Below are 23,831 nucleotides of genomic sequence, written 5' to 3'. Positions count from 1 at the left end.
ACTGAGATCTAGAAGCCTAATGGAGAAAAGGCTAGTAAGATGGCCCGGGTTCTACATCAAGCTAGAACTAAGTCAGTTGCTGGTGGTGGCACTCTGGGTAGAGGGGAGCTGGTGGCGAAGCCCAGCTATGGGACTGGGTGTGGAGGCTGGAATTGCTGGTATTTCCTCTGACCACTAGGGGGAGTGTCTTCCAGATAGGAAGACAGTAGGTCCACTGACCCTTAGAAATGGAAGTTGGGCTGAAGATATGTGTGGAGCCCCAGGGAACTGGGGAGAAACTGTAATGGACTCTGGATTCCATCTTCTTTGGTGCTTCAATCTTCCCTGGGCCCTAACCCCCCAGTTCAAGACTATCATGTCAAATGGCACTTCCATTGAGAGTCATTTTTATTACAATACCAGTAGGACAAACAATACACACGGAAAACACACACCCCATACAGAATAGGAAATTTGCATTGAAAACTACACAACAAACAAAGCTTCGGTATCAAGAAGACTATTGGCTTCAGCAGGAGGAGTCACCATACCCAGAGAGTCGATGATAAATCTAAGAGACATTTAGTGCCAAACACCTCCTCTCCAAGCTCCAAATTCCTTCCGGAAACTCTGTGCACACCCTCAGATGCGGCAAGGGTGTGGGAGATGGGGCAGCAGTGTGTAAATCACAACCAGCTTAGCTACAAGAGAAGTGGACCCCGCTGTGCTGCCCCTGTGGCTTTGGTGATGGCTCAGTTTCTGCCACTCTCCCTTTTCCAACTCCCTGCCCCCACTGGGAGATGCAGGTGCATCCCAGAATCTGGGAGGAAGTACAGGCCTGTTTCCCCTGGTGGGGTAGGAGCAGGAACTCAGATTTGTTCTTCAGGGTGAACACATCTCAGCTTCCCAGCAGCATCCGCCACTCCCACAAGAAGGAGCAAAGAGATACAGCCCCAGAGGAATCTGCCCCCTTGGAAGATCCAGCAAAAGCATTCACATTCTCCATCAGCTGCTCTTCAGAGATGGTGCTAGTGGAGAAGTCACTTCATAGTCCCTATTTTCAAATGAAAAGTCTGCTTCATAAGGGATTACTGTAATTCAATGTTGCCATGTAGCTAGCTAGACTCAATATTCACAGCCTGGTTCTTGCCTTCTTCTCATTTATTTCTTCCTTCCTGTTTTCCCGTTTATTTCCAGATTTAGGCATCTTTGCTGATCATGCAACCACAATGACAATAAAAGCACCTATTCACCAGCAAGGCCTTCCCCTCAAAAATAAATTGGTGAGTGGGGTACTATGATGGTGCATGGAAAGAAGGAATAGTCAGATAGCGGGGGCCCTTCACTGAGTCTGCCCAGGACAGGAACCAGAGTGACAGTGTTTACAACCCTCAAACAGAGAAAACTAGCCCTTCCTTGAGTGTCACGACTGTCCACTGAAGACTCTTCTGTACATCAGAATCTATAAGGCAAGTTCTCAGACATTACTCAACCACCTCTCCCTTTTCAAGTCCATCCAGTGGGCAATCTGGTTTACATGATGGATTTTGTAGAAAGTAGACTGTATGGAGGAAAAAAACAAAAACAAACAAACAAGAAAAAAAAGAGCCCCTCTAATGTGCTCATTTAGCACCTTTAATTCAAGAAGTCCCTCATCAGGAGCCTGCTGTGAGGTAGGAGCAGACAGGCAATGCCACTGTTTGGGTAAATCAACACATGCTTGAGTAACACAGAGAACTGCACTAGAACAGATCAGCTGAACAGGTAAGGCACAGGGCTGATTTCCTTCTCAGGCCATGGTTTGGCTGGACCTGAACTGAGCTCTTGGTCCAGACCAGTGTTGCTGCTTCTCACACCAGTGTGGGTCTCAAGTCATCCTTGAAGTTCACGATGGGCTTGGAGCAGGCCCACAGCTTTTCCCAGGAGGCTAGCCCTCCGGCAGACTCAGGGTCAGTGTCTGAGGTGTCGCTGTCACTGGAGTCAGAGGAGCTCTGGAAACAGATTTCACAGTAGGGCCGGTGGCAGCGGCAGAAGAACTCATCAGAGCTGCTGGACTCTGTGTCTAGGTAGTTGCAGTGAGCAGACAAGGAGGGCCAGATGGACGACCCTGGGAGTTGAAGCTGCTGCCGTCCAGGCATATCTGATGAACGGAGCAAGTGTGGGACAGTGGGTATTTGTGCTCTGGTAGAAACAGAGGGCTGGTGAGGAATGGCTGCATGGTGCCCTATCCCCTCTGGGGACTCAGTCTGGCATTGTTTGATGTCCTCTGGGGTACTCGGCTTCCCTGAAGGATCTGGGAGTGGCGAAGTCTTCTTGGAAGAGGACCTTGGTATCTTAGCATCTGCAGTTTGGAGGTTCTGCTTAGGGCGCTCCTCATTTTTCACACTCAGCCCCTTGTGTGCCCCAGTTGTAGTCCTGCCTGCTCCATGCCTCCCATGGGAGGGTGCAGAGCGAGGGAGACAGGCGATGGCCCGCTGGGCTGCACGCCTCCGCTTCACCACATAGGGGCTAAATCCCAGCTCTCTGGAGAGGGGCAGCTTCTGGGGGCTGCGGGCAGCACTGGTCTTCCAGGACTTCTGAGGGCAGGATGGGGATGTGGACCCAGGGGCCTCAGGGTCCAGATTCAGCTCCTGTAAAACTTCCCTTAGCTTCTCCCTGACTCCAGAGCTGACCCTAGGTAGCATGCCTGAGGGCTCCTCTGTGCTCTGTCTCTGGGGATCACAGGCCCCTCCATCTGGTATGCAACTCTGATGGGAGGCCATGGGGTCCTGGTCTCCTCCTGGCTGACCCTGGCTTTGCTCCACCCATAGCTTCTGGCTACAACCTGAATGTAAATGATCAGGAAGGTTTTTGAAGTCAGATGTCTTCTCTTGGCCTGGGGAGGGGCTGGCATTCCCGTCAGGGGCTCCAGGGCTCTGCACTTGTGGGGTGGATCCTAAGCTACACAGGGAGTCTGCAGTAGTCATAAGGGTATCACTCTGAGAAGCAGTGGCCAGCTCGCAGGCAGAGGCTGCTGGGATTGGGGCAGCCTGCTCTGGGGCATCGCAGGTATACTCAGCATCCATCAGTCTCACTAGCTTCTCTTTGGCGTTGTTTACTTGTTCCTGCAAGCTTTCAATCACAGCATTTTTCTGTAAAACCCAAACAAAATCATCATCAAAAGATGTCACTAAGGGCTCCACACTGCCTCACAAGATGAGATACTTGAAGACTGGTTTAAATCCCAGGTCTTCCCACATTTTGGTTTGGCCTCTGAGGGGATTCCTTCATCAGATGCAACGAGCTGATATGTAATCATAGGCTTATGATACCCACTCAATACAGGTTACCATGCTGTATTGTTACCTTTCTCCTTACCAACATCCATCCCCAGACTGTGTAACAAGGCAGAAGACCCCGCTAAGCTGCTTGCTGGGGACAGTGGAGCCCTGTTACTTACAGGTCCATAGCCAAATAGTGTGCAAAATGGTCTCCCTCTGGGTCTTCCCACACTTGTGATAACTATTGATAAATCTGAAGCATATCTAGAAGGATGATCAAATGGAGAAGCAAATATTTTTGCCTCTTGCTAAGCAGCCTAGAAAATGTGAAGAATGAGAAGAAGCATGGTGATTCTTGGTCCAAACAAATCACCCTGGAGCCAGGAAGGGCTCTTGAGACTTTGAGCTGGTGTCATCACCTCCCCAGGCTGGGTCTCTGGGGATGAGAGGTTGTAGTTACCACATGGCAATGTCAACTGTCAATATCTTCTAAAGAATGGCCACATCAGAATTTTTGTAGAAGCTTAACAGGAAACAAAAGCAGAAATTGCCAAGTTGGCTGGCCAGGAGTGTGGCCTAGTGGCAGAGTGCTTGCCTAGCATGCATGAAGCCCTGGGTTCGATTCCTCAGTACCACATATACAGAAAAAGCCAGAGTGTCCCCCACAAGCTGAGAGCAGCGCCATCTTGACTGCTGGCAAAGACCCAGCCAAAGCAATTGGAACCTGAGAGATGATGCTGGCAACGCCATCATTCTAACTGGCAAAGGATTTCCCAGAGATCCCTTAGCCAGAAATCCGGACCCAGCGCTGCTGAAGTCTGTCCCCTGCGCTGGCCACAGACCTGGCAAACAAAGTGGCCAGCGGATCTTTCAGCTTTGTTTTACCAGACAAGCAATGTGATCCGAATGACAGCAAAGCCAAATCACAAGAGAAAAAGACTTTGTGAAGTGTTTGGATCCCGAATTTAGTGGAGACACAAGTTTCCTATCCTGCCCCCTCCCCTGCCAAAAAAACCCTGAAGAATACCCTTTAATATCTTTTTTGTTGTTGTTGTACTTCTACCCCTTTTCATTTGCATTTTTAGGTGTTCTTATTTTCTCTTTGCCATTTTACCTATACCTTTTTTTCTAATGTTATGATTCATTTTTTTTTTCCTCCTCTCTTTTCCCCCATTCCTTCTGTCACTGTGGTCATTCCTAGAAACACAGTGACAGCTCTGGGTACAGTCTGAATAAACATGATATCCATACTGATACAGTCACCTGCTTTTTAAACTCCTGGTTCTCAACCCTAGTATCTCTTGGGTAAGAACTCACAATAGTGAGGAATCTCCCCCCACCTTTTGTGTGTATGTGGTGTATGTATGTGTGTGTGTGTCTCTGTGTGTGTGTGTTCTGTTTTCTTTTATTTTGTTGTTGTTTTGTTTCTTTTTTCTTTTTAAAATTTGTATCACTGAAATCTCCTCTATCTACCTCCCTCTTTTCTCTATATATTCTTCTTATTACTCTTATTTTCATAAGTTTTATCTAAGTTCATCTAAACTTTCCACTCAAATATTCTACCTGTCTATCACCTTAGGTCAGTTATCCTTACATGATACCTTTTCTTCATTACTATAATAATCTTACACTCTTGAATTATTCTTTTCCTACTTCCCTTGTTGTCTTTCATATTATTTTTCTATCTCTGGTCCTCTGTTCATCCTTCAACTCTTATAATGCATGGATCTACTTTATACGGTTGTTGAGCAATGCTGTGTATCTAGGTGTTCAATTATACTCTAGGTCCAGAGGGACTTAAATACAGTAGAGATTGGATTGAGGGGCTTATTGTTTTGGTCATAAATCAGTAATCTGTGATCGTATTAGATTTGTATGTAAGTGCACAAAAAGAAAGAGAGAGTGATATTACCAATCTAAAAGGGTGAACATCTATTGTCAGCCAACTAAAAAAGGTTTAGGTTGGTTATATCTGAAAAATTATAATCTTGTTTAGTATTAATCTTGCTCCCATTTTCAAATGGGCAGAACAAGAAACTCAAGAAAAATGTCAAATCAAGGAATAGCATCTCCCACCCAACATAAACAGGCAAAGGAGCAGTCAGTGGAAAATCTAGAGGAGATTCTTCCAAGTGCTATACAAATGCAATTGATAAACATCATTAATGAAAAGTGTGAAAACATAAAGAAAGAGATGAGGGAGGAAGCCATAGCTAAACAAGAGGAAACCATAAACAAGGTGATATGTTAAAAAGGGGAAGCCATAAAGGAGGCCATAATAAAGGTTTTTCAAAGAAAAATGGACGAATTCATAGAATCCACAAACAAAAAGGTGACCGAACTCCAACAAATGTCCAAAGAGATTAAAGCTGCTGAGCTAACCACTCAAATGGAAATCAAGGAGTTAAAGAAATCCATACATGATCTAAAACAAGAGATGCAAGGCATCAAAAATGAGCAATTAGAAGCAAGGGAGATGAAGCATAAAGTAGAAAGCTTTGATAGCAGGTTAGAAAATGCAGAAGAGAGAATTTCTGAGGTTGAAGATAATTTAGTTGTTATAGAGAAAGAACAGAAAAATGAGTCAATTCTAATCTAGGAAATATGAGAAAATGCTACAGGAGGTCCAAGATACAATTAGGAAGCCTAATTTAAGGCTAATTGGTATTGAGGAGGGTCTAGAGAAAGAGGTCAATGGTATTGGAAATATACTTTAGGGAATCATCTCAAAGAATTTCCCAAATATCCAGAAGGGCAGACCCATCCAGATACAAGAAGCTTTTAGAACCCCAAACAGACCTGACCAGAAAAAGACATCCCACCATCACATTATAATCCGAACTGGATCAATAGAGACCAAAAAAAGAATCCTAAAACCAGCCAGGGAGAAGAGAACAATCACCTATAAAAGAAAACCAATCAGAATAACCCCAGATTTCTCAGCAGAGACCATGCAAGCAAGAAGAGATTAGAAGGATATATGTCATACCCTGAAGTCAAATAACTACCAACCAAGAATACTGTACCCAGCTAAGCTCTCATTCATAACTGAGGGAACAATAAAAACATTCCATTCCAGGGAAAAGCTTCAACATTATGTAGCAACCAAACCAACATTACAGAAAATTCTCAGAGATGTTCTATACAGAGAAAACCAAAATAAATGCAATATAGGGAAAGAAATGGCATCTAAAACTCATACCATCTAAGTACCACAGGAACTGTCAAGACACAGGCCCTAATGAAAGCTTTTAAAAATGGTAGGAACTAATAAATATTTCTCAGTCCTGACTCTCAATATCAATGGACTTAACTCTCCAATTAAACGACATAGACTATCTAGTTGGATCAAAAAGCAAGATCCATCGTTCTGCTGTCTTCAAGAGACACATCTTACCCAAAAAACAAACATTTTTTGAAAGTGAGAGGTTGGAATAAATTTATCAAGCTAACGGCCCCTATAAACAGGCTGGAGTTGCCATCCTCATATCAGATAAAATAGATTTTAAACCAAAATTAGTGAGAAAAGACAAAGAAGGTTACTATATACTAGTAAAGGGATCTTTCCTCCAGGAGGACATAATCATCCTAAACATCTACACACCTAATCCCGGAGCCTCGAACTTCATCAAGCAAACTTTACTTTCACTGAAACCATACATAGATCGAAACACAGTGACTGTTGGTGACTTTAACACACCACTCTCACCTATGGACAGATCAACCAGGCAAAAACTCAACAGAGAAAACTTAGAATTGAACAACTGTATAGACCCACTAGATCTAAGAGACATTTGCAGATTATTCCACCCAGCAACAACACAATATACGTTTTTTTCAGCAGCACATGGAACATTTTCCAAAATAAACCACATTTTAGGGCATAAAACAAGCCTGGGCAGATTCAGAAACACTGAAATTATTCCCTGCACGCTCTCAGACCACAAGGGCATCAAATTAGAACTGAACACCCATCTCCACCAACGAAAATCCTGTAACTCATGGAGATTGAACAACACATTGTTGAATCACCAATGGGTCATCGAAGACATCAGAACAGAAATACAACAGTTTATGAAATTTAACAAAAAGGAGCACACAAAATACCAGCTCCTTTGGGACACGGCAAAGGCAGTACTCAGAGGAAAATTTATAGCTCTGAGTGCCTACAATAACAAATTGGAAAAATTGCAAACCAACAATTTAATGTGTCACCTTAATCTCCTGGAAAAAGAGCAACAAACCACCCCTAATCCCAGTAGAAGGAAGAAATTATTAAAATCAAACCAGAATTAAATGAATTGGAGTCCAAAAAAACTATAGAAAGAATCAACAAAACAAGGAGTTGGTTCTTTGAAAAGATTAACAAAATTGACAGACCCTTAACAAATCTTACCAAAAAAAGAAGGGAGCATACTGAAATAAACAAAATCACACATGAAAATGGTAATATCACGACAGAAATTACCAAGATCCAGAGCATCATGAGGGAATACTTCTCAAACCTTTACGCCAACAAATTTGAGAATCTAGAAGAAATGGATGAATTTCTAGTCAATATTAACATACCCACACTGAACCAAGAAGAACTAACCCAACTAAACAGGCCGATTTCAAGCACTGAAATAGAAATGGCAATAAGAGATCTTCCACCTAAGAAAAGGCCAGGACCAGATGGATTCACAGCTGAATTCTATGAGGTCTTCAAAGCAGAGCTCACACAAATACTCCTCAAGCTCTTCAACAAAATTGAAAATAAAGGCTCTTTAACAAACTCATTCTATGAAGCCAGTATAACCCTCATCCCCAAACCAGACAGAGAGTCATAAAAGAAAGAGAACTATAAACCCATTTCTTGGATGAACATCGATACAAAACTTCTCAACAAAATACTGGCCAACCATCTACAACAACTCATCAAAAAATTATACACTGTGATCAAACAGGATTCATCACAGGAAGGCAAAGCTGGTTCAACATACACAAATCAATTAATATAATTCAACACATCAACAGGAGCCAGGACAAGAATCACATGATTGTCTAATAGATGCAGAAAAGGCATTTGACAAGATCCAACACCCCTTTATGTTAAAAGCTCTGGAGAAACTAGGAATCCATGGAACATTCCTCAGTATAATAAAGACTGTGTATGACAAACGCACAGCTAGTATTATACTTAATGGTGAAAAGCTAAAGCCATTCCCTCTAAAATCAGGAACGAGACAAGGTTGCCCACTCTCTCCACTTCTCTTTAACATAGTATTAGAATTCCTAGTCAGTGCAATAAGGCAAGAAACAAGCATAAAGGGGATCCAAATAGGGAAAGAGGAAGTAACACTTTCACTCTTTGTGGATGACAGGATTCTGTATTTAAAGAATCCTATAGACTCCACTCCCAAGCTCCTTGAACTGATTCAAAACTTTGGAAGGGTAGCAGACTATAAAATTAACCCTCAAAAATCAACTGCCTTCCTCTATGCCAACAGTGAGAGGAATGCGGCAACAATCAGGAAAGCAAGTCCTTTTGAAATAGCCTCAAAGAAAATAAAGTACCTAGGAATTAACTTAACTAAGAATGTGAAGGACCTTTTTGATGAAATCTTTAAAACCCTGAAAAAGGAAATTAAAGCAGAACTGAGGAAATGGAAAAACCTCCCATGCTCCTGGATTGGAAGAATCAACATCGTGAAAATGACAATCTTGCCAAGGGCTATCTACAAATTCAACGCAATACCCATCAATATCCCAATGTCATTCTTTAAAGAAATAGGAGAGGCAATACAAAATTTCATATGGAATAATAAAAGACCCCGTATAGCAAAAACACTTCTTAGCAGAAAGAACAGCGCAGGAGGAATTTCAATACCAAACTTTAGACTCTATTACAGGGCTATAATTCTCAAAACAGCTTGGTACTGGCACAAGAACAGGCCTGAAGACCAGTGGAATAGAACTGAGTTCCCAGATGTTAAACCACAGACCTATGGCCACCTAAACTTGACAAGGGAGCCAAAAAATAGAATGGAAGAAAGACAGCCTCTTCAACAAGTGGTGCTGGCAGAACCGGTTTAAGCACCTGCAGAAAACTAAAGTTGGATCCTTCTTTGTCACAAATGGATCAAAGACTTTGAGGTAAAAGCTGACACACTGAAAACTTTACAAGAAGGAATAGGAGATACACTAGGCCTCCTTGATACAGGTTGAAACTTTCTTAATAAGGACCAAGAATCACAACAAATCAGAGAAAGGCTGGATAAGTGGGACTGCATTAAACTGCAGAGCTTCTGTATGGCAAGGGACATAGGTAGTAAATAAATTAGGAAGACTACAGAGTGGGAGAAGATATTCACCAACCATACAACGGACAAAGGCCTCATATCTAAAATATATCAACAACTCAAAAAATTGAATCACTCCAAAACTCATCTCCAAAGTAACAACCATCCCGTTAAAAGATGGGCCAAAGACTTAAAGAGAGTCTTCTCTGAAGAAGAAATAAAAATGGCCTATAGACACATGAAGAAATGCTCAACATCTCTGGTCATAAAAGAAATGCAAATCAAAACAACTGTAAGATTCCACCTCATTCCAGTTAGAATGGCCAGGATCAAGAAAACTAACGACAACAGATGCTGGAGGGGATGTGACCAGGAGGGATCACTACTACACTGTTGGTGGGAGTGCAACCACTTGTTCAACCACTACAGAAAGCAGTATGGAAGTTCCTCAAAAGACTAAACATAGAGCTCCCCTATGACCCAGCAATTCCACTACTTGGCATTTACCCAATTGTCCAGAAACAAAGACATACTAAATCCACTAGCACAACAATGTTCATTGCAGCACTATTTACCATAGCAAAGATATGGAACCAACCCAGATGCCTCTCAGTTGATGAGTGGATCAACAAGATGTGGTATTTATACACAATGGAATTCTATGCTGCTGTCAGAAAGAATGACATCGCCCCATTTGTAAGGAAATGGAAAGACTTAGAAAAGTAAAGTAAGCCAGACTCAGAGGAACATAGGCTCAATGGTTTCCCTCATTTGTCATAATCAGTAGAAACCTTGGGCTCTCCTAGCAGAGATTCAGAATAGAACAAAATTTAAATACATAAGGCCATATAGTATGATGCTAAATGAAAGGACCTCCAGGATATAGAAACAAAAGCCATATAATGAGTGATTGTTGTCCTTAATGTACTATGTTATCTCTCATCTCTTTTGCTGTCCCTTGGTTATCTCATATTGTTACAGTACTTTAGCTTGGTATCTGATACATTGTATATATGCTTATTTGGATATTTGAAGTCGGATAGCTAAGGGGGGAAAACAAAATGAAGGGTGGGGGTGGGGGGAGGGAAATGGGGACCAAGACATGAGAAAGAGTATTAATGTTTGTGAAGTAATGCACCCTCTATCTGGTGAATACAATGTAACCCTTCTATTAATTACAATAAATTTATGAAAAAAAGAACAACAACAAAAGGAATCTAATTAAAAACTGAGCAAATGATCTGCATAGACAGTTCTCAAAAGAAGAAATTCAAATGACCAAAAAATATATGAAAAAAGGTCAAATTCTTCAGCTATCAAAAAATGAAATAATCAAAACTCTCAACCTAGTTAGAATGGCTTGAAAATAAAACAAAAACAAAAATTAAAAATTTTGGAAGGATATGGAGAGAAAAAAAACCTTTATACAGCTGGTAGGAATGTTAATTCTTCCAATTACTATGGAAATCAGTATGGAGGCTCCTCAAAAAACTAAAATATGCAACAGACTATTAGCCATAAAGAAGGATCTTGTCATTTGCAGGACAATAGAAAGCACTCGAGGACATCACCTTAAATGGAATAAGCCAGACACAGTATTTCATATTTTCTTTCATGTATAGATGTGAAAAATGATCTAAAAATAGAGCAGGGCCTATTAGGAACAAGGAAGGTTGCCAGAAAGAGGTGATGGAGGAGGGGGAAGAAATAGACTAGATGGATATGATTTATGCACAGTATGGAAATATCACAGTGAAATTCATTTGTTTAATTGATATGCTATCATAATTATATGGAAAAGAAACATTATAGGCTAGAACAAATACGCAAACACAAAAAAATTACTGCGGCTACATCCCTGATGATTTGACTTAGTTACCCTAGTATGGAATCTAAAAGACGAATGAGACCAGGGCAGTTCTGCAACTGAGCTTTCCTGCCCACTGCATGGACACTAGCGGATAAACAAGTTGTGGCCTGGAGGGCTGGCGGGTGACAGCTGTGGAGGTGTGCACATCCTTACTGCAAACTTGTAGGGCAGGAAGTCGGAGGATTGGCAATGGATGGGCAGCATACAACCATACTCTAGCTGTCTTTTGAGGGAAGAGCAGCAACCTGGGGATGCAGCTTCTTGTTTGGATACTTCCATTTCCCTCTGGTTCAGCCAGAGGTGAGAATGGCTCAGGAGGAAGGGATACTCTGGAGAAACCTTCCTGCCTATTCTCTCTCTCCCTCCCTGCAAGGTGCTGGGGCTTGGGTACTGCTGAGTGAGTGCAGGACAGAGTGGACAAGTCACTGGGAAACACTCAGATGGTATATGATCCCTGGGAGAGTCTAGATCTTTCTTCCTGGGGATCCCAGTGTGACTGTGAGACATGGACCCTCTCTCCCCTTCCTCCCTCCCCCATTCCTCCCCTCTCCTACTTCCTTCTCTTCTCCCCCTTCCTTCTCCCTTCCTCCTCCCTCTTCCCATTTCCTCCTCCTGAAATCTACTCTGAAAAGCAGCCTTTACTTCTTTACCTCTTCCCTCACTGGGAAGAAGTTCTATCTATGACAACACAGCAGTGGGTAAAATCTGGGACCAGTCTCTTATTTTTTTGTGTGTGCCTTCCTCACAGACTCCTTTGAGTGCAGGAAAACAGCATAAACCTTGAGATGAGAAGGATAGTCTTCTCTAGCAAAGCAAACATCTGAAGCCTGCTAGCAACAGATTTAGAAACATCGGCGTAAACAGTGGATTTCCTTCCTCTCCAGAAGGAAGGGGCTTCTGTGTTAGCCATAGTCACATTGTAATTAGAGGCCTGGTGCAAGGCCAGTCATCATCATGAGGCCCAAACCCAACCTCCTATGGGAATTGCTTTTAAATGAGCTTATTAATGATTACTTGGGGCAAGGTAGGAGAAGCAAAATGGCCACAGGAACGTTTCTTAGGATGAAGGCCCTAGAGAGACACAGAGCCCATCTCTTGCTTCTCTGGGAAGGTTCTGCCTGCTGCCTCCACAGGGGACGGGGAAGTCAGTGGCAGATGCTGCCCCTAGCAGCTTCTGGGGAGCCCCTGCTACACAGGCCAGAATGAGGTCATGGGAAAGGAAGAGGAAGGCCCCAGAAGCTGAGGGCTGTAGATAGGGATCTGTGAAGCAGAGGCTGCACTATGGCTTAACACACATGTGGGGAGGAGAGTTTACTTGTGCCTAGCTAATGGACAGGGCTGGCTCCAGGACTGCAAATAATGGGCTCTGTCTTTCCTGCAGGCCACAGGCCATAGGCTATTACTTCTCAGGCTTGTTCTAGGTGCGATAGGTCCCAGAAAAGAACTTCTTATAGCCTAGAAAACTTATCCCATCAGGATCTGCCCTCTGCATATGGCATGGCACCCCTTAGGAGAGCGCAGATTCAGCCGCTGCGTGGGAAGCAGAGTAGCGTGGCAGTGGTACGGAAAGCACGTCAGGAATTACCATAAGGCTAGAGGGCCATTCTGCTTGGCTCTTCCAGCACTCGCTGACTGTAAATGAAAACCATCCGGGCAGTGCTGGCCAAGTTTCTGGCTTTCTGTTTAGCTGCAATAAAATGATGCTTTGAATACTTCACAGAGCTTCCAAGACAATACTGTTCTCTAGCAAGGTGAGGAGAAATCGGTCTTTGAAATGAAGTCCTAAACGTTTACTACATAGTAAGGAAGTGTAGTAGGTAGTAAAGATCTTGGAAGGGGGCTGGGAGTTTGGCCTAGTGGTAGAGTGCTTGCCTAGCATGAATGAAGACTCGGGTTTGATTCCTCGGTACCACATACATCACATACATAGAAAAAGCTGGAAGTGGTGCTGTGGCTCAAGTTGAAAAGCTCTAGCCTTGAGAAAGCACAAGGACAGTGCTCAGACCCTGAGTTCAAGCCCCAGGACTGGCAAAAAAAAAAAAAAAAGATCTTGGAACTAAGTTACAATGTAATGCTGGAGGCCAGGACAGGGTGTATGGTGTGTGTGTGGGGGGTGTAGGTAGGCCCTGCTCTTCATGTGGGATCTTATTGGGACCCTGTCATACCATCCCTCACAGGTCAGTCCATAACTGTGGGCACAGCCGCATCACTAAACAATACAGTTTTCCTAATAGCATCTACTCAGGGGTGTGTGTGTGTGTGTACGCACCAGTCAGTCATGGGGCTCAAACTTGGAGCTTAGGGACTGTCCCTAAGCTATTTTTGCTCAAGGCTTACTCTACCACTTGAGCCACAGCTCCACTTATGACTTTTCTGGTGTTTAAATGGAGATAAGAGTTTCACAGACTTTCCTGCCCAGTCTGGTTTTGAGGAGTAATCCTCAGCTCTCAGCCTCCTAAATAGCTAGGATTATAGGATTATAGGTGTGAGCCACGGTGCCCCCAACATGCTCATATATATATATATATATATATATATATATATATATATATATGTCAAAATACTGACTAATCCCCCTGGGTCTTCTTCCTGAGGAATGTAGTCCTTAAGCTTGTCCACATGCATGCCTCAAGCCCACGCAGCACTTGACTGGGAGAAGGGCCAACTCTGTGCTTCCAGGACAAAAAAATAGAAATGCTAGGGCTGCCCAGGCCTGTGCTGAGATGGCTGTGATGACACTCCAAGCTCTTGCTCTGTCCCCTTCTGCATCTGCAGACATGCCTGGACTTTCTCCTGCCAGGATGACTGGGATATTTTAGCATCTGGGGAAGACAGCGAGTGGAATGGTCGAAGGACCTGGAACAAGACGGTTCTACTCAATGCACAGAAAAACTTAATCACCCAGATATGAACATTTCCTGCATCTTGGGGCTTTTCTAATGCTGTTCCCTTCACCTGGAATGCATCCCCTGGCTTCAGTTGTCCTTCAGAGCCTTTCCTGCCTGCTCTAAGTTACGTTCCTGAATGCCCACCATCCAAGGTTCTGACTTGCCATCCTGATCCCTTCCTCTGTAAACCTTATTCCATTTGCTTGTTTGTTTGGTTCATCAGCATCTAGCCTACTAACTAGCTCGCAGGAGTGACTCAATATACACCTGTCCAAAGAATGTGCAGGTGGATGAGGGTCCCTGGGGGAGATGTGGAGGCTTTGTTTGCTGCTGGGCAAAGTGGAGGAGTGGGAGAAAAGAAGGTTGGGCAACGGGAGCACGTGGGGGCCGAGAGAGCCTGAGGGGCCACCCCCGCGCACAAGGCTGCAGTTCTTCGCAGGGGATCGGCAAGGCAGGATGCAGCTTACTTCCGTGAGGAGTCTCTCCATGGAGCTCTTGTGGTCCCTGGGCTGGCAGCCCTGATCCCCTCCAGGCTGGGTATGGAAGGCTTTGTTGGGAGTGCTGAAATATTTAGCCATGCGTTTGATTGTTTGGTTTTCTCCTTCAAATGCCTTCCATTGCTTCAGCTGTTAGTAAAAAGAACACATGTTATTTATTTAATTACACACCCAGAAACACATTCCCTGGCTCTTTCTCATAAATACCAAGGAAGATACTATCCCAGATGGCTCTTTCAAATGCCCTGTGCTCTGCACAGCGCAGGGCACATGGATGTAATGGCAGGAAGAAGAGAAAAGGTTAAGATTACAGTAGTTTTAATAAATGTTAGGGAGAGCCAAGTGTTGATAGCTCATGCCTGTCATTCCGCCCTTCAGAAGGCTGAGGTCCGGGGATCACGACTCAAAGCCAGCACAGGCAGGAGTCTATGAGACTTTTTTTTTCTTCGTATATTTTTATTGTAATTAATAATAGAGGGGTTACAGTTCTATTTGCCAGAGAGTCTATGAGACTCTTATCCCCAACTGAGCACCAAAAAGTTGGAAGTGGAGTTGTGGCTCAAGTGGTAGAGTGCTATCCTTGAACAAAATAGCTTAGAGACAGAACCCAAGTCCTTAGTTCAAGGTCTAGGATACACACACACACACACACACACACACACACACACACACACACACACAGTGCTAGGGAATGAATTGACGAAACAGAACAGCCTTGGCCTATTTACCTATTGCCAAATGGATCAAAGAGAAGCAGAGTAGAAATGTTTCTGGAACTGCGAGGTTAGGAGGTTAGGAGTTACCACAACAGTATGTTTCACAAGGTTCTGTTACATACAGTTGTATGTAACAAGGTTTTGTTAGTTGGTTTTGTGGCTTTGCACTTGCTAGGCAGCCACTGTGCTGCTTGAGCCAGGTCCCCTGGCCCTTTTTGCTTTATTCTTTAATAGGATTACTTTTTTCCTGGGATGGCCTAGTCCATAATACTCCTATATATGCTTCACAGGCAATTGGGGTGGTTAGTATACACTATCAAATTCAGCTTCTTATTGATTTAGATGGGTTCTCCTAAATGGATTTCCCCACGCTGGTTTCTAACCATGACCCTCTCCATCTCAGCCTCTCAAGCAGATAAGATGAAAGGTATGAGTCACTGCACCTGGGTTTTATTTGTTTTTGAGATAGGCTCTCTCTATGTTGTCCAGTAGGCTTTGAACTTGAGGCCCACCTGCCTCCACCTCCTAAGTGGCAGGATTACAGGTGTGTACCATCACATCTAGCTTATAACTGCTCTTAATTATTCTTCAGCTGTTGAATAATAATGTGCTTCCTGCTACTGAAAACCCGGTTCCTTGTTGGTGGCCTGCTAACCTAAATCACTAACAAAGAAGAGTCAGACACATAGACAACTAGATGCTAATAAAAGTGGTGGAACCTTAGATCCAACATGTGACCAGATTTTCCTTATCCAATAAGAAAAGATTCGAGTAGAAGGAGAATGACTTGTCTACGGGTCCACTACTAGTTAGCAGCAGTAACCAGGGGGCTGTGGCACACGGCATGCCCCACATAGCTGACAGAGACAGACTTGGCTATGAAGATCCTAGAGGAGGTTCTTCAGCAGAAACGATGGTCTTGAGCAGCCACCTATGAAGGCACAGGCTGGTCTGCTTTCTGAGCAGCTGGGATGCTCTGCCCACCAGGCAGATGCCAGTGATTCAGGTGACAGGGGGCCACAGAAGTAGAAACTTCTCTTTCCCCATAGCTAAGTTATGTACTCTGGAGATGGGGGCCTATTTGTTTGAGAAATAATGCCAGAGTATCTGTGGGTGGGTGCCAAGGAAACCTGGGGCTTAGTTGCTCCTCTATCCTCTAACCCTAACCTAGAATCCAAGTTTCAGCACTCTCAGATAGGGCCTCATTAATGAGGTATATAATGAATCAAGTCGGGGGGGGGGGGGCGAAAAGAAAGACAACACAAAAGCCAGCTGAGCTCAGGTAAGATTCGAAACCCCATCCTCAGCTCCAGCACCACTGCTTCCCCCAGGTCCTCTTGGGTCCTCTGTTCACTTGACTTGTGTTGCTAAGATGCACCTAAGCCTCCCTCTCAGAGTCTCCTGAGAGCCCTTCACTACAGAAGGATGTGTCCATTCTTCACTATCCACAGCGACTGCAACCACACCGGCGTCCAGCAGAAGCCAACTCCTAAATTGTTCTCTCTCCAGTTCCTCTCAGTATATCTCTTCCTTGGCAATATAGGTCAGACTGCCTGCCTGCCTGCCCTCCCTCCCTTCTTTCTTTTGTTCTCTCTCTCTCCTTTCTTCCTTTCTTTCCCTCTCTCCTTCCCTCCCTTCCTTCTTTTTATATGCTGGTTCTGTGTCTTGCATTGAAGGCCTGGGTGCTGTCCCTGAGCTCTTTTGCTCAATGCTGGAGCTCAATCACTTGAACCAGAGCTTCACTTCCAGCTTTTTGGGTTCCATGGATTTTTCATACCCAGGCTGGCTTTGAACCTTGATTCTCAGATCTCAGCTTCCTCACACTTCCAGTCAGCCTTTTCTGCAAGGCTCACATCGTGTGAGCAGCAGCTTGGGGGCTTTTGGTTTCTCCTGAAACTGGTTGAGGATGCCAAGGTGAAGCCCTCCAACCCCACAACTTCTCCCACCTGCTCATGAGGGTCCCGACCCTCCATGCTTTGACCCTCTGGAATACAGTGTTGTCTGGGCTCACAGCACATCCCCCAGCATAGACCCTCTCTAGCGTTCTCAGCCTCTGGCTCCTGTGTCCGTAGAGACACACATTCAGGGGCAGAGTAGCATCTCACACCACAAACGGCAAGGTGATGCAGGATTTAGGGCTGGAAATGGAGAGACTGTCCTGGATTCTTCATGTAAGTCCAATCATGACAAGAGTCCTTATAAGAAGGACACAGGAAGATTAGCATCTGAGGAAGATGATGGAAGAGAGGGAAGGGAGGACATTGGGCCAAAGAATGCAGGTAGGTGCACTGCCAAAGTCAAAAGAAAGTCGAGGAGATGGATTTTTCCCCTAGAGGGATCCATTTCTAAGTTCCAGAATGGCAAGATAATACATTTCTATTGTCTTGAGCCATCAAACCTGTGGTAACTTGTTATAGCAGCAATAGGAAACTAATACGGTGGATCAAATGGAGGAGTCTCCTGCAGTTACGCCAGGACTCTCTGAAGCTCACCATTTGTGACTTTCTTGCTCGCTGCCATTTGTTCTTCAAAAATAGCAAAGACTTGTGTTTATTCCAAACATACACTCGTGACATATGGTCTCTCCCACCACCACTCTTTCTCTGGTCATCGTGTTATCCCATCTGAGATGCCTCCCACTGTCCTTTCTCCATCTGCTCAGTGAATTCTTACTAATCCTTCAAGACTTACATCCAACACCCCATTTTCTGGGAAGGTTCTGAGTACCTACAGAGGATGAGGCTACCTTCTGCGTGTGTGTGTGTGTGTGTGTGTGTGTGTGTGTGTGTGTGTGTGGTGTGCCAGTCCTGAGGCTTGAACTAAGAGCCAGGGAGCTGTTCCTGAGCTTTTTTGCTCAAGGATAGCATTCTACCATGAGTCACACTAGTTAACTGGAGATAGGAGGCTCATGGGCTTTTTCTGCCTAGGCTGGCTTCAAACCACAATCCTCAGACCTCGGCCCCCTGAGTATCTAGGCCCTGGTGTGGGCCACCTTTTCAAAGCACCTAACATGTGCATTTAAATTTCTCATGTCTGCTCCCCATTAGACTTAGCAGTGTGACACGTGGTTCATGTGTTCCCAGCTGTAAAGAAATGCTTGTATGGATTCCTGAATCAATGAAGGAGATAAATTTAACCCTCCCTCCCTCCTTCCCTTCCTTTCTTTCTTTTCCTTCCTCCCTACCTTTTCCTTATCCCCTTCCTTTTTCTCCCCCCTCCCCCCCTTGCTCCCTTCTTGTATGTCTATGCTAATACTGTGGCTTGGTATTATCCCTTTGCTTAAGGCCAGCACTTCTACTTCAGCTTTTTGGTGGTTAATTGGAGGCAGAGTCTCACAGATTTTTCTGGTCCAGGCTGGCTTTGAATTATAATCCTCAGACCTCAGCCTTCTAAGGAGATAAGATTACAGGGGTTAGCTACTGGCATCTGGCTAGGAGACTTTCTTCTAAAATTCTCTGTAGTGTATCAGGGCACTAGTACTCAGGCAGATGACCATAAAGCAAGGTGGAGAGTCCTAAATACCTTTATAGAGTAGCACAGGAGATACTTTGCGGGCAGGGAAAGAGTAATATCCTACCTCAGGAGCCACCAGCCTCTCAGCAGGACAAGGAGGGGTTGGTGCATGGGTGACATTCACGTCACTAAAGCAGGAGTGGGCGGATTGCTGGTGATGACCTCAGTGCTGAGCATAAACACTGAGACATTTCCTGAATGCCTGTGTACAGGCTGTATGGGCCGCGCCCCTCCATCATTTACCTCACCCGGCTCTCCAGCACCCCCTAGAGGCCCTTGTGGGTACCTATGCTCAAGCAAACCCAGAAAGAAGAGCCACTTCCCTGCTATCCACCCCTTTGCCCTCCATGTAGCTCCCTTCACACACGGTCTTACTGTCCTGAGCATACTCAGTGCAAGTGTGGCAGGGAAAACTACTCTTCCACAGGAGACCTGAGCCAAAAAGGGAAATCAATTTAGCCACAAACCTCAGTAAATTCGTATAATTTGAAAAAGGAATTTTGAAAAGGAATTTACCTTCAATGCCTAAGGTACAATAGACACATATGTATGTGTATAAATATTGTGTGTGCCAGTGCTGGGGTTTGGACTCACGATCTGTGCTCTTGATGGGCTTTTTCTATTCAAGTTTGGTACTCTGCCCCTTGAGCCATACCTCGAGTTCTGGCTTTTTGCTGGTTAATTGGAGAGCACAATCTCATGGCTTTGAACTAGGATCCTCAGATCTAAGCCTCCTGAGTAGCTAAGAATTACAGGTGTGAGCTACTAGCAATGGCTTACAAATATTTTTTCCTTTCCTTTCCTTTTCTTTTCTGTGGGTCATGCGTCTTGAAATCTGGGCCTGGGAGCTATCCCTGAGCTTTTCAGCTCAAGGCTACCACCCTACCCCTTGATCCACAGCTCCACTTCTGGTTTTTTAGTGATTAATTGGAGATAAGAGTCTTACATTCTTTAGTTCTTGGGCTGGCTTTGAAGCGCAATCCTCAGATCTTAGCCTCCTGAGTAGCTAGGATTACAGGCGTGAGCTACTGCACCCGGCTAAAGCAGATGTTGTTTTGTTTTGCCAGTCCTGGGCCTTGAACTCAGGGCCGGAGCACTGTCTTTGGGCTTTCTCAAGGCTAGAGCTTTACCACTTGAGCCACAGCACCACTTTTGGCTTTTTCTCTACATATATGGTACTGAGGAATAGAACCTGGGTCTTCTTGCATGCTAGGCAAGCACTCTACCACTAGGCCAAACTCCTGGCCCCAAATATTTTTTCTTTAGATTCCCATCAGGGTCAGTTTAAGAGGAGGAAGGGCATGAGAGTGAAAATAGAAGAGGAGAGATGAAAAGAGGCCCAAGAAAGCTAGGAGGGAGCCAAAGATGAGAGGTGCAGGTGCTGCCCACCCTCCCCAGGCCTGTTCCCAACAGTGTCACCGGCCACCTCCAACTGCAAAGGAGGCCAACAACGCAAATGCTTACCTGGTTCAGCGCAGCCAGGGGCAGTAAGCAAGAAAAAAGGGGGCAGTCAACAATGCTGGCCTGGGGGCCTGAGGAGCAGGTACCCCAGAAGACTCCTCTATTTGCTTCCCTCCCATTTCCCAGGGAAGAACAGTCCTTGCTTTTGCAGAAACCAAGTATGCCACATTCTCTATGGCTTCCTTCAGTCCAGTTTCTACAACAAGGTTTGGCAGATAATCCTCCAATTTTTGGCAAAACACCCAGACTTAGGTTCCAACACTGTTGCTGCCAATTTCCTCCTATTTCTTTGCTTCTTTTTTTTTTTTTTTTTTTTTTTTTTTGCCAGTCCTGGGCTTAAGCTCAGGGCCTGAGCACTGTCCTTGGACTTTGTCAAGGCTAGAGCTCTACCACTTGAGCCTCAGCACCATTTTCGGCTTTTTTTCCCTATGTATGTGGTACCGAGGAATGGAACCTGGATCTTCATGCATGCTAGGCAAGCACTCTACCACTAGGCCAAACTCCCGGCCCTCCTCCTATTTCTTGATACTGCTGAATACTTGAGGGAGAATGAGTGAACACAAAGCCGAACGCCAGGCCATAGTCCCCTGGGAGGGGCTGCAGCATCAGCTGCTTGGGGAGGAGGGTGGATGAGGGAGTTCTGGGAGGAGGGAGAGGAGCACTAGGAGAGAGAAGGAAGGAAACTGGTACCTGCCCTGAGCTCCCTGTGGGATGGAGGTGACCAGGGACCCTGGGGCATGGAAGGACAGTCCAGGTCACCCTCCCTTTTAGCCTGTGGCCTCCTTTGCCTCCTCTCCAACTTTGTTCTTCCTCTTTGTTGTCTGGATAGTTCTGATCCTAGCTTCCTCCTGATTAGATTTCTTTTTTCTCTCCTTAATCCTCATTATATGAAACCCATTCTTTGATTTCTCCCTGTTGTAAAAACTATATAGGAACATCCTATATTTCCTCCAATAAAAAGCATTGTAATAAATCAGTAGCATTTTAAATCATAGTTCCAAATACATTTCCCCCCCCTCTGGGAATCTGCCATCATAGTTGGAAAGAAACACCCTTCCCCTCTCCCTCTTTCCTTCCCTCCCTCTCTCCCGCCCTCCAGACCCATGAAAGAAAGATCGGGGATGAAGTCAGCCGGAGGGTGGTCTGAGAGCAGGTACAGGGCATGGCTAACTGTGCCACCCACTCCAGCATTCTGACTTGTGGGGGGGGGGCAGAGCTATGTGCCCCTAGGCCAGTGAGGAAGGACAGAGGAGGCTGGGCTTTCCTTCAGCTTCTCCAGTAGCAGCATGGAAAGGCATTTATGGAAAGCCAACATGATCTTCAGGCCAGAAGACACTGGAGCCTCTGAAGGACCAGGCTGGAAAGTTCTCCCTCAAGCTCACCTGGGGGAGGAAGATGCAGCAGTTCACGGCGGTGGTGCAAATGAAGATGCCTCCTGATGTGAGTCCGAACACCAGGTTGGGCCAGGAGTGCAAGTATCTGGTGACCACAAAGAGCAGCCCAGCAGTGAGCACCAGGAGGTTGACCCCCACCATGATGGTCAAGGACTGGTTCACAGGAGGAGAGCTGACATGGTCCGTCAGGCCAGCTAGGTAGGCACCATAGAGCAGCAGCAGGCCCTGGAGGTGGAGGCAGAGAGACCAGATGCACGGAAGTAGAACTGAGTAAAGCGGTAGCCCAGTGTGGTGGTACATGCCTGTGATCCCAGCTACTCAGGAGGTAGAGGCAGGAAGATCGCAAAGTTGAGGCCAACCTATCAAAGGTAGTGAGGCCTTACTTTAAAAGAACAGTCTGGGGGCTGGGAGTGTGGTCTAGTGGTAGAGTGCTTTCCTAGCATGCACGAAGCCTTGGGTTTGATTCCTTGGTACCACATATATACAGAAAAAGCCAGATGTGGTGCTGTGGCTCAAGAGATAGAGTGCTAGCTTGAGGAAACTCAAGGATAGTGTCCAGTCACTGAGTTCAAGCCTCAGGACTATCAGAAAACAAACAAACAAACAAACGATCTGGGAATGGTGGCATACAGCTGTAATCCCAGCTACTCAAGAGGCATAGGTAGGATGATCAAGGTATGAAGCTGGACTTGGCAAGAATAATACAAGCCCAGAGAAACTACAAGTCAGAGAAACTGGGCGCATGGCTCAGATGGTAGAGAGCCTGCTTAGCAAATGGAAAGCCCTGAGTTCAATCCCCAGTATCCCCCCAAAAGGGAAAGCAAACAAACAAGAAAACCAGGGCTGGGAGCAATGTAGTCATCTGTAAAAATGGGGCTAGTCATATCTGCCTTAAAGGGCTGTGGGTTCATATACCTTAGGTATTTATCACATGCTGCCTTCTTCCCTCTCACAGGGAACCATGCTCTCTGGGTAGGGCCTGACAGAAAGGGGTGGCAGGCACTAGGAGGGGCCCCTCAGGTTGTGGTTCTGTTCCCCAGGAAACTGAGGGGATGTGTGGGAGCTGAGAGCAACCTGGGGCTTGTTTGTCTGCTGGGGGGGCAGGACAGTGCCCATCAGATTGTCAAATCCTGTGTCTGCAGTGTCTGCCTAGAAAGCAGGTGGCTTTCTGGCACACACACAGACCTCACCCCATGGGGCCCTGTGCACTGGGGCTGCTGAGAGAAAGGGAGGGGAGAAAGGACAAAGGCAGGCTGAGAGCTAAGGACCCTGGGTAGGGCCAAGGCACTAGAGGCTCTATCTGTACTTGTCCCTACTTTGGGACACCCCCTGTCCCCAGCAGGCAGGAGGGAGTCCCCAGGCTGCTCTCTGAGCTCCCTCCTGCACTCAGGACATGAAAACACACAGCACACAGCTTGCTCTTCCCCAGCAGACCTGCCCACCTCCAGCTCACTGCCCTAAGGAATACTCCATGATTTCCAGACCCCATACCTGCCTGCTTGCTGATGGTGATGTGCCAGAGTAAGACACCTGGGTTGGAGCTCATGTCTGTAATCCAAGCCACTCAGGAGGTTAGGATTTGGAGGCTCATCATTCAGAGCCAGGCCAAGCCAAAATTTAAAAAAAAAAATCTGCTAGCTCTGTCTCTAATTACCAGCAAAAAGCTGGGCTGGAGGCATGGTGCAAGTGGCATGGTGCAACCTAACGAGTGAAAGAGTGCAGAGCCATGATCCCAGATGCAGTCCTGCCCTGTGCCCCTTCAAGCTGGAACCCAGCCAACAGGAGGGTCCTGAGGGCTCTCAGAGCTCTGTTCCAGGCCCCCGGCTCTAACAAATGGGAGGTGAATGAATTTTTTTTTTTTTTGCCAGTCCTGACTTTGAACTCAGGGCTTGGGCACTGTCCCCTAAGATTTTTTGCTCAAGGCTAGCACTCTACCACTTGAGCCACAGCTCCAGTTTTTTTTTAATGGTTA

At 45.5% G+C, this 23,831-nt stretch overlaps 1 protein-coding gene across 2 annotated transcripts in view; it reads right to left on the bottom strand.

The window, feature by feature from the left end:
* Positions 1-375: 375 nt before the first annotated feature.
* The window catches only part of Gpr156 (G protein-coupled receptor 156), a 66,560-nt gene continuing 43,104 nt past the window's right edge, over positions 376-23,831 (bottom strand). For both annotated transcript variants that reach the window (XM_090345666.1, XM_090345673.1), the window contains 3 exons: positions 21,848-22,084; positions 14,746-14,904; positions 376-3,110 (listed from right to left, as the gene is read on the bottom strand). In XM_090345666.1, the coding sequence (XP_090201792.1) occupies positions 1,830-3,110; positions 14,746-14,904; positions 21,848-22,084 (1,677 nt within the window). In that variant the 3' untranslated portion in view covers positions 376-1,829. The remainder of the gene's footprint in view (positions 3,111-14,745; positions 14,905-21,847; positions 22,085-23,831) is intronic.

The sequence above is a fragment of the Megascapheus bottae genome, chromosome 1 (genome assembly GCF_031878675.1).
Source record: "Megascapheus bottae isolate mThoBot1 chromosome 1, mThoBot2.hap1, whole genome shotgun sequence".
Taxonomy (NCBI): Eukaryota; Metazoa; Chordata; class Mammalia; order Rodentia; family Geomyidae; genus Megascapheus; species Megascapheus bottae.
The sequence above is the reverse complement of the archived record's forward strand: the minus strand, read 5'-3'. Positions and strand labels throughout refer to the sequence as shown.